At 38.4% G+C, this 11,667-nt stretch overlaps 1 protein-coding gene across 3 annotated transcripts in view; it reads left to right on the top strand.

The window, feature by feature from the left end:
- Positions 1–11,667, top strand: part of LOC110983316 (dual specificity protein kinase TTK-like) — a 98,038-nt gene that overhangs the window by 80,046 nt on the left and 6,325 nt on the right. For 2 of the 3 annotated variants that reach the window (XM_087146382.1, XM_087146385.1), the window contains exons 10-16: positions 602–759; positions 2,981–3,132; positions 4,357–4,577; positions 9,151–9,272; positions 9,480–9,625; positions 11,032–11,138; positions 11,527–11,625. In XM_087146382.1, the coding sequence (XP_087002508.1) occupies positions 602–759; positions 2,981–3,132; positions 4,357–4,577; positions 9,151–9,272; positions 9,480–9,625; positions 11,032–11,138; positions 11,527–11,625 (1,005 nt within the window). The remainder of the gene's footprint in view (positions 1–601; positions 760–2,980; positions 3,133–4,356; positions 4,578–9,150; positions 9,273–9,479; positions 9,626–11,031; positions 11,139–11,526; positions 11,626–11,667) is intronic. The other variant, XM_087146384.1, reaches the window with a different exon arrangement.

Below are 11,667 nucleotides of genomic sequence, written 5' to 3' on the forward strand. Positions count from 1 at the left end.
TCCAGGGCTAGCTTCATTGATGAATGTTGATGCCTGGGTCAAGAAATTTTAACTTTGCTCGTGTGCAGAGGTACATTTATTGAAACTTGACTTTTAGGTAGTTTCAAGGCAGACGCCAGGTTGAAGCTTTTAATGGTTGTGCTTAAGACTTCAACCAGGCTCACTGTGTCTTTTGAGCCTCCCAATGTACACTTGACCATACCAACTCTGACAAAAAGTATCCCCTCTTCAGCAAAGAAATGTCAATTTTGTGAAGACTTTATTTCAATAGCACTTGCTTAGCACCAAGTGAGCATGAACCTGCGCACACGTACAGTAAAGTTGCTCTAAAGGACTATTGTTGCTGCAGATATGTAAAGACACACCATCTGTTGTACCTGAATATAGCAGATAATCATATGCAAAGCTTGGAATTTCTAGTTTCTCCATGTACATGTAACTTGTTTGAACGTCTCCTTTAGTAATTTCTGCAGATACTTTGATCTTCATAAAGGTATTAAAATGGGACTTCATCATTCTTTAACATTCCTGTAACCAGTGGAGTAATATTTTTTAAAGGTGAGGTGTGTGGTCAGTAAGCTATTATTTCATTTGTTTGCAGGTGTATCAGGCGTTCAGTGAGGATAAAAAGAAAGTTCTAGCAATTAAATATGTCAAGTTGGACTGTGCTGATGACATGACGATACAAGGTTACATCAATGAGATCACACTGCTTCAAAAACTACGCTATAGTGAAAACATCATACACCTCTACGACTTGTAAGTTCAGCTGTTAGGCATAGATGGCCTGATGTTGTAAGGAGGGTTCCAGCCAGGCATAAAATACAGTAGCACATTGGGCTGATATGCTGTGGAAAAACTCTGACATACTTTCAATCCCTCAATATGCAATCCATATGCTTCAGTTTTTCTAGGGGAAAGGTTGTTAATACCGGTATTTTACCTTAAATTTAAGGAGACCAGAAAGTCAGAGAGCTGAAAATTTATTAGAAAATCACCGACGACCAATGACCAAAAAGTGTGCTGAAATCAAACAAAAGTTCCACAATGGGACTTATAGTAAATGTATGTACATGCACATATATATGCAAAAGTTTCACTGTAAAGAAATCACATACAGCAGGCACTGTATTCATTTCCAACCTGTCCCTGAAAATGGTTGTAGCAAGAGTAGACAGGCTGGAAGAGAGACTACAACTAAGGATTCTACATGTATGGCTGCGATGGCATGGCAGTGCTGGTAATGTGGTACACATCCAAACTTTTAAGTAGCGTCGCATTGAAACTATCCAACTTAATGGCAAAGTTTACAAAACTTGGTCTACCTCACTCTGCATGATGTATTTTCTGTACTTGTGCATTTATTTCAATGTTTATTTTAGAATCCTTTGTAGTGGTCCATAAGGGCAATTTTCTTAAAAGCTTAATTAAAAGGCTGTTGCCAGCACACTCATTTGCTGGCCAGTACGTGGCAGCCCATCTGTGCACAGTCATGTCGCAATTGTGGTTTCCGCCCATGTTTTTATGTTCCTGCTGGATGCATTCTCATGTATGTGTGGAACAGAACATTTTCCTCATTGTTTTGGGATCATTCTCTCTAACTTTTTTTTGTTATCTTATGGCTGAACTTGTTGTAGTTTAACACAAACGTTCTCTTTTACACAGTACAGCCAATAACCCTATGATAAAATAAGCTTGGAATGGGGGTAATTTCTTTTTCTCATGATTGCCATGTGACAAAAGCGGTAGATCACAGCACAAAAGTTCAGACAGTGATAGAAAATTGTCAACATTATTTCAATTTTTAACTGAGCATGCCTGTTAATGGACTGTATATGGAGAACGTTGTGTTGAACCCCAAGAAAAGGTTCAGACATGTCAGACTGTAGTTTTTCCAAAGTAATATGAAGAAAGCGGTGTACATTTATTAGCTCGTTATTTTGTGTGTTTTGTGTCATGACCCAAAGTTCAAATTACATGTGGTCATGACATGATGAACATCTAAAAATTGATATGGTACTCACTGCTACAAGCTCGGTGGTCCATTGGTTAAAACTAGGAAGCAGTAGGTCTTGGGTTCAAGTCCCACCCGAGTAAGCTCAGTGGTCGAGTGGTTAAAACTAAGAAGCAGGAGGTCTTGGGTTCAAGTCCCACCTGAGTAAGCTCGGTGGTCCAGTGGTTAAAACTAGGAAGCAGGAGGTCTTGGGTTCAAGTCCCACCTGAGTAAGCTTGTAAATATTTTTCACAAACTTGTCGACAAACTCTGAATATACAGTGTAATGAACAGTTGTCAATGTAAGGGCAAAGCACATTAATAAAGTTTAACATCACCCTGATGCAAATTACACCTTGGAACAGTTTGTAGTAGTCACTGGTACAACATCTGATCTGAATCGGACAGGCCAGCTAACCCCAGTAAGCTCGGTGGTTGAGTGGTTAAGATGTTTGCACTAGTCGTCTGCACTAGTAAGCAGGCAATCGTGGATTGGAGTCCCACCTGAGTAAGCTAATGAAGTTTTTGCAAGCCCTCGGACAAACACTGAGTATGCAGTATTATGAACATACATATATACATGTACCTCGGTTCAAGGGCAGAACCCTGTTATTGAGTGAAAAGAGAATATATTGAAAATTATGAACAAATCATCAGCAGTAGGCGTCTCAGAGAAATAAGACCAGCGTGCATGCATTGCAAGTGGATAACTTACAAATGAATACAGAGACCGTGAAAATGCAAGTTCATAATTTGTATCATGAATTATACCTAAGGTGATAATCCCCTCAGTATTGTGGTACATACTGACAAATCTGCTGTGAAGAGAAGTGTTGTTACACCCCAGTGGTACCCTGAAAAGTTCCCCAGTGGTACCCTGAAACGTTCCCCAGTGGTACCCTGAAAAGTTCCCCTACAGAACTCTTGGTTTCTACCTTTACACATTTAGATTTCTTGCAACAACCTGTTGTATTTGGTTTGTTTCAGTGAAATCACTGATTCCCACATCTATCTGGTCATGGAATGTGGATCTATTGATCTGGCAACTTTCTTGAGTAAACACAAGAAGATTGATCCTCGGGACATGAAGTTCTACTGGAGAGGGATGTTAAATGCAGTGGATGTGGTGCACCAAGCAGGTATGTACAGTTTAGAGGCTGTGTGGTACAAGTACAGTAGGTGCAGATGACTTGATTAAGGATTAATCTCACAACTTGTGTCGTGTACATGTAAATAGATGGTCAATTGTCATAGCTGTTGTAACTGAAGAACTTGCCAGAATTCTTGGCTGAATTCAATACATGTACTGTACTTTGGTGTGTTTTCATTGTGTACATTGCAGTAACTAACTGCTGTGAATGTCTGAGTTGGCATGTTAACATTTCCAACAACAGGGGTTGGGAGTTGTTTTCAAAATGTGGCTACTATCTATTGTAAAGAGCTCTCATAAGATGACTCGGAAACACAAATGAATTTTCCACTCACTCCAAAATGTAGTCCCTGTTGTTTTGTGTTCCACTCAGTTTTCCTATTGGGGTTAAACTGCCCAGCTAGACGCATATGACAAGTATCATTTATAAATGGGTCATTCTATGAGGTTGGGGCACAATTTGTGACGATGTCCGTTGTGACATGTACATCAGTTCTGTAAAAATGAACAACTATTTCCCTGCATGTGGACTCCAAATTGACATTGTTATATATCCCGCAAGGCTGAATACAGAGGTGTGTGTTATTTTTACAGGGTAAATGACCTACTCTACTGGTCATGACAGACGGTAGAAGTTACCCATGTAACAAGGACACCGTCACAAACTGTGCCCCAACCTCAAGGAATGACCCAAATCTATCAGTTTCCACCATGCACAGACACAGTCATAGGTACAACATTGAGAACCGTTACTTATCAAGATCACTGTCAAGTACTTTTACAGTTGTACTTAAATGCATGTGTACATGTACATCAGTACATGGGCATAGGCATTCTGAAGAGATATTGGTCACTTCATTCTTCATAATGGCATTTTGGAAGCAGTATGCTTGTTCAGTCGAACGCAGATAAGAAAGCGCTGTTAATACAAAGTCATTTATAACAAGGACAATCTGAAATCTCAAGTCTGTTTTTCTTTGTTTTTCTATTACTGATAATTATAACAAGGTAATGTGTAAAGTCCTAAGGCCCTTGTTATGACAGTGTCTCATTGCACATACTGTTGTTTGCATACACTGTACATGTATATGTACAGTCTACATGTACTTGAACATATATATTATGGTTTTGTACTGCAGTTAAGGTGACCTCAAACTATTACATTCTTTTGTATTATTTCATGAGTATTGTTGTAATACCTTCTTTTGGTCAGGAATTGTACATAGTGATTTAAAACCAGCCAACTTCCTGTTTGTTGAGGGCACTCTCAAGCTGATTGACTTCGGCATTGCCAATGCCATTCAAAGTGACAAGACAAGTGTGGTCAGGGAGTCTCAAGTAGGGACACTGAATTACATGTCACCTGAGGCCATTCAGGACACATCACCCTCACCTCAGGTTGATGCCAATGGACACAGACGGCCTAAGCTCAAGGTAAGCATCAATTTCTTTGTTGAATTGGAGTAGACCGATTGCACCTGCTAAATCGCGTGAGCTATAGTGGGTATCAGCCCCATAGCAATGTGTGTTTTGAGTGTTGTGAACAAGCAATACAGCCAAGATATGGTAAAGTACGCTGCACATCAGTAGTCCGAGTGCGGTACCTACTGTCCACTTTAATTTTGGTCAATGATACTTATGAAACACTTTGCTTTGGTGGACACTGTGTTTGTTGGTATCCAATACTTACTAAAAGGTCACATGAATGTGCAATCGGTCTATTGAAAATACCTCACTGGTGTTGTCAGAAATACACACAGTGTTATAGAGTAGTGCATGTACAAAAAAGAGGTATTTAATATAGTATTTAACCTTAAAATATATGTACATGTAGCTGTGTTATTTCTGACCATCTCATAGCCTGGGCAACTCCCCCTTCCAAGAATTTGGTCATACCATGCCACATTTAAAAAAACAGTTCCATGCATGTACATGTAAAACACTCCTTATCAGTTCAAATAGAGTTTCAACCTCAAATCAGACCATGGTTTTGTTGTTAGGGTACTTTGAAGTTGGAGGCCACACACGTGCCAGCCTGTATGCATTGAGCATGGCAGTGGAAAGGTACATACATTTTTGGCTAACCTGTCTCAGAAAATTGGCACTGTGCATATGTTCACTTTTTTCAAAATTTGGATCAAATGGCTGCGGAAGTTATGGGACCGAAAAACTAAAGGCTCGGCTTGATTTTGCCCCCTTGCTCAGCTCGTCAGGGTTATGTAAACATTTTACAATTTTTCCCCCTATTTTTTGTAGATTCCAAGGGCAGACTACTGAAACCTCAATTTATAATCTTGGCAACACTAATCTGTTCAACATGAAATCATAATTATTTCATCGGCAAAGGATAGGAATATCCAAAGAATATAGCATCCAAAATAGCCTGAAGGAGAAAATTTGGCATTCACAAATGGGACACCAAACTAGAGCCAGGTTGAAATTGTTTATTTGAACGTTCATTACTAGAAACATCTTGTACAACATGTAAATGTATGTAAGTGATAACCTGGCAGAATAATTCTACAGGGTAATATTTGTATGTTATTTGTGAATATCAATCAGATGATTTGCAAATTTCCAGATACATGTATATTCATACAGTCATTTGGCTTCAAAGTGCCTTGCATTTATTGAAATATACACGCATGTAGTGTTCAAGGGAAGCCCTGTATATTATATTGAATTGGTTTGTCCACTTATCAATCAGATGGTTTAATGAGATATTTTTAGTTACATTTTGCTTTCAATTTAATTTTCTGAGATACCAAATTTGTTTCTCATCAATTTTAAGTACATGTGCACATTTGATAAATATACTGCTATCTTTACTGGTAGCAGCATACACAATAAAACTTGAAATATAACTCTACACGTACATGTACATGGACATGTAGAGATGTACATACCGGTATCACTGTTCAGACATACATGTAATTGCATGTAGTGTTTAAATTCCCATTTCTGAAAGTGACTTGGTAAACACAGACCAGCTTACATTCAAAGGCAAATGATGAACTTACTGAAGTTACATCCGCATTTGAATTGAATGCTCAAAACTCTTAACACATGTGGATTGCCTTTAAAGGGTCTGCAAAAGGAAATTTGTACAGCCGTCCTCACAAATGCATCTTTTTGTTTCAGTTATTTTCTCATTTTGTTGGGCTGTTATATGAAACTTCTGGTGCTGTTGTGGTTTTTATGGTAACAAACCATGTTCTTAAGAAAAAACCTGCTGAAATTTTTGACATTTTGCTCTTCTGAAATAAGACTTTTGCGAGTTAAATTTGAATAGAAATAATAACTGGTACACTTAGTTTCTTTCATGTGAACATTACAAATTGGATTCTCAGTACTAAAGACACTGATGCTATTCTTTTGCTATGTTGCTATGCTGTTGCCTCATGATTCGGGGAAGCTTTTGCTTAGTTACATATATGTACAGTATATAAGATGCACCTTGCACCAATAAACTATTTTCATTGGATAAAAAGGACTCAATAGTGGTCTAGGTAAAAGAATAAAAACAGGTCTTTAGTCTAGGGAATTTAAATTGTTATGTTTATGTACAGTCGGTTAACTCGGTGTACTGGTTAACTTGCAAAAGGCTTATCCCTTTTTGTTGATAATTTAGTTTGTTTCAGTACATGGCAAAAAACCAACAAGCAACCCTTTCTCAGAAATGTTTTCAGTGAATGAATTTGGGGCTTGTAACTTGAACAGAAAAACCTTTCAACTGGAAAGTTTCTCCTCAGAATATCAACACTGCCCTCTGTTGTCCAGATAAGCTTGGTCAATCTTAGAAAAAATGTTGGAATGGGCCTTTTCAATGCACCTTACAAAAGAATATATTTTCACTGATTGGTACATGTAATGCGCATACAGTAGCTCAGTCCAACGCAGATAAGACCACTCTCTGCACCAGGTCATGTTGATAGGGTCTGCTCATTTTACATCACAGTTGTGTTTTTTTCCTACAAATGACTGCTGAAACTATGGCTGCTGGCCATCAGTACAAATGTGAAAGAATAATGCACAAGGTGTTCAAAATTCCAAACAGCTATCAGAAGGGCAGAGAATAATAAGTGCATTTACTAAATACTAAATAACAATACAACCCTCTTTAAAATAAAATAAAACCAAGCAAAGGATGATTTCTGCATACTTTGCCACCCATACTTGTAGGTCAAATAGGAGTGGGCTATAACGGACAATTTTAGGTCCCACATCTTTGTTCTGCTTTGTTTTCCAAAATAACAAGGTAATTTGTAAAGTTCCAAAGATCTTGCTATAACAGTGTTCACTGCTCATGTACATGTATTTGTAATGTACTAAGAGTTCACATGTACAGTAGATAACACAAATGCAATTTTTAATTCCAATCCATGAAAGAGAATGACATGAATAAAAGCAATAATAATATGAAAGGAAGAGTCCCCACTTTGATTATGATTTATTATAAACAGCGTCACTTGGATTTTTTTCAGTGAAGGCTGATGAATTTTCTTGATTCGGCTGTAAAAACTTATGGTGCACGTGTATACAAAATGGTTCATATACACATGTACATGCACGGTTACACATGTATAGTACATGTATGTCTCTCTGCCATTCCTGAATATTTTGCATGCATTTCTTTGTCTTTGAAACTCAAAAATCTGCTTTATAAAAGTACTCTACATGTGCAGTATACTGGTATACTCAGTACAGGTACATGTACCGGTACATGTCATGCACTGAGTTTTTCAGACATGGTTTGCCGATTCTTTCTATCATGCCAGTAGCACACACATAGACCCTGCCCTGCCAATTTATTCCCTCATTGTAGAGATTATCTGGATTTGTTTTCATATCAAACACCAATTGTTCAAAGCACAAAGAAGGTGTACAGCAACAGTATTCTATTTGAAGCTTCCATCGTTGACTTTATATATAGCATTTCACCCTTCTACCTTGTTGACATTAACTCAAAAGATATTAATTTCTATTGGATGTGCAGTTCTGTTGTTTGGCTCCTGTGCATGTTAAATAAAGGTTACGTCTGGTCATTATTTGCCTGCAGGAAAGTTCCATGTCATCTGATATCTACTCACAAAATCCCAAGACCGTGTCAACAAGCCACCCACATTTAAGACTGCCCAGTTGTAAAAATAAAGCCATGTTTACATTGGTACTCCTTAATTTCTAAACAGCCCAATAACCTGACGTTGACCATTTTGCTGAATGCAGGAAGACCATTATAGCTACATGTAGGGGTTGATGGAAGCACTCCTCTGAGTACAGTTTCTTTTGAAGGGGCTCATCTCATTATCCACACACAGATCAGTCACAGTAGATGGGAAGGAAATTGAAAGTCAGTTCAAATTTCACCATAAGACATGGAACGCAATTCTAAGCATTCATGCCCTTTATAGATTTGACGAAAGTCTCCCTGAAATTAAATTGTAAAGAATTACCCTTTGAGTCCACAAAAATATTGTCAATATGGAGGCAAAAATGACAGGCTATTGTCTGGCTGTAACTATTGTAGCTAAAGACTTTGGGAAGTATTTCAGGTGGAGAGTGTGCCTAGTGATCATTTTACTTTTGTCCTCTGCTGCTATTCGGATAGTTTTCAGGATTTCAAGTGAAAGGTCTGCTGACCAATTTTCTTAGAGCATCCCCTGGGGGGATATCTTGTTTCAGTTGTCTTTTCACATCGCAGACTACGGTCTACTGTCAGACTCAGCAATGTAATCAGCTTACTGATTGGTCAGCTGGGAAATAATGCCAGATGGGGGTACCATGTTTGTGAAAATGTTGGGATATTGTAAACAGTCTCACCAATATCAAGTGACGATTGTTTCATAAAGAGGAAGAGGGAATGAAGAAATCCTGGATGACGTTCATTTCACATATTTCTACTGTCTTTCTCTACAACCACCCGGTGTGTCTTTCAAAGCAACTGAAGTTTTTATAAAATTTGAAACCTCAGTGTACCCAACCAGCTGCATTCTTGCTCTCTTTGCAGATTAATTGTAAGAGTGATGTGTGGTCTCTTGGCTGTATCTTCTATTACATGGTGTATGGCCGGACACCATTTCAACATATCACGCACAGCTTGATGAAACTTCAAGCCATTTGTGATCCTAGGTAATGTACACTGGTACAAGCACATACTGCACATGCACTAAATATTTGCTATTGTTTTTTGAAGGATGTGTTCTACAATCTTGACCAATGCTACCCCATTGAGGCCAATGTTATAATAAAATGGTTTATTCTTGAAAATGGGAGTCCAAGTCAGCCGTCCCCCCAATTAACCTGGTGTGTATTTCTCTTTTGATTTTATTGGGACAGGCATGTGATTGAATTCCCTCCTGTAGATAATCCACATCTTCTTGACCTTCTCAAGAAATGCTTGGTCAGAGATGCTCGGGAACGACCCTCCATTGAAGAACTCCGAAAGCATCCTTACTTTGCATCAGAATTACTCGCCGTGCAAGGTGAGTACATTTACATGTGCATGTACCAGCAGTCCAAGACCAATCATTGAGAAATGTCATCATGCATTCAATGCTTGGGCAACTCAATATGAAAGGTGCATGTACCACGTATGTTTTCTTCCTCAACTTAGTTTAGCTTATTGTTCAGGGTCGTACACTTGAACACCAGTGAGCTTTTGCGATGGATACAAGATGTCTGATGGATTATTCAATGATTTTACATAATCAAATATGCAGTAGCCATTTTCAAGCAGTGAAATTCCTTTATTTCCTCTTTTTGTTTAAAAAAATAATGATTCCTGCAATGGGGTTTTCACAAGAATATGAAACATATAAAAATGAAGCCAGCAGTGAACTTAAGGCCATCGTGATGGTCAGTAGCTTGCATAAGTTTTTAAAGCCAGATTCACAAACTTAAAATCTGGTTCGCTGTGATTTTATTCTGTTACAGCAAGTCATTGCCTAACCGAAAGTCCAGTTGATGTACGAATAGTGTACAATTTAGTAGGGTTTAATGGTGAATTTCGTGTTTAGTATATATCGAGGATTGATACTTGTTTCCAATAACGATGTGTCATTACAAACATCCATTGCAAATATGTGGGGTATGTCTTCAGAAAAACTACCCCTACAAGAAATATTTCCAACAGTTCATGTTGCACTCTGTTGGCAACACACGGTGCGGCGTTTCCGTGTGAGACTTCGGCATGCATGAGTATCGAACACTGGCTATGGCTCTTCGCCACTGCCTCTTTTGATCAAAATTTGAAGCCTTTAGTCGTAGAAGATAGGACCATACAGGACCTGTCATGCGCCGTCCCATACAATCCCATATGTATTAACTAAATTGATACACCGGCAGTGCTGGATGAACATACGTGGTGGAGGTATTATGAGATTGTGAATTAATGATAACAGTCTGCGAGGTAATGGTCTAGTTACTTATACATGTATGTGGTGTTAGTATGCACTATGAATTTGTTTTATCTTGCATGAAATTCTTTCTGGTAATAGAACGAAAGCTTGCTGTAATGTGTATGGGTGTAGTATCTCAGAAATTTGAAGTACCGGTACATGTAAGCTCAGGGGATTAAAGGGGATTTATAATCTACACTTCAGGGCCTGCTTACACTGTATATACATACATGTGCTTGTATCGGTATGTTCACAAATATGCTGTCACAGAGTTTTGTCTGGTAGTAACTACCAAACACAATTGGTTTCTATGGGACTGTTTACACTGAAAACAAACAGCACAAATGAGAGCAATGAACTGCAATGTTTAGAAATCTGAGCTACATTGTATTTGTCATTGTGGCCAATCAGGGCTCTTGATAGTTAAGATGTCATGCTCCACAGTTTGAGAAAGAAATGATTGAGTATGCTGGTACTTTTCTTTGTTTTAGAGGAACCAAGCAAACCCAACTTGACAGAGGAACACCTGAAGAGTTTAATATCTCAGCTGAGTCATGCACAGATAAATTCACCAACCAGTATCACAGCAGTGTCTAAGGTAATCAAAATGAGTTGCTAAAAATGTTGCTCTTCATAGAATTCAGTCAGAGTGAAACTCATGTTACCTGAAGGTGCCTGTTTTAATATTATGGCTTTTCATTTCCGAGTGACGCATTTTTTGTCTGAAGACTAATCAACAGTGTTTGACTATTTTCAAGAGTTTTGGCCAATGCAGTTTTTGTTTAATGGCCTTAACTATGGAAACTTGTGACCAAGATAGATTATAATATCTGAACAAACTGATAATGATTGATATTTTTAATATGTACGAAACTACCTGTAAAAAGCATGCATTTGCTCTGGCATAACCACCCGTACACAGACTGCACAATGTATTGTGAATCTATTTGCACAGTATAAAATGCCTCTTCAATATTCTTGCATAGACTCTCATGGAGCAGCTACAGTCTGGTCAGCAGTTAGACATCTCCACAGCTCTAAGGCCAAAAGCTAGACCTAGACCATTCCAGCCAGTGGTTCAACAGGTGAGATCTCACAGATACAGACCGGCAAACAACTTGCGATAC

This window comes from Acanthaster planci, linkage group LG15 (assembly GCF_054643075.1).
Source record: "Acanthaster planci isolate LZ-2023a linkage group LG15, COTS_SCS, whole genome shotgun sequence".
Taxonomy (NCBI): Eukaryota; Metazoa; Echinodermata; class Asteroidea; order Valvatida; family Acanthasteridae; genus Acanthaster; species Acanthaster planci.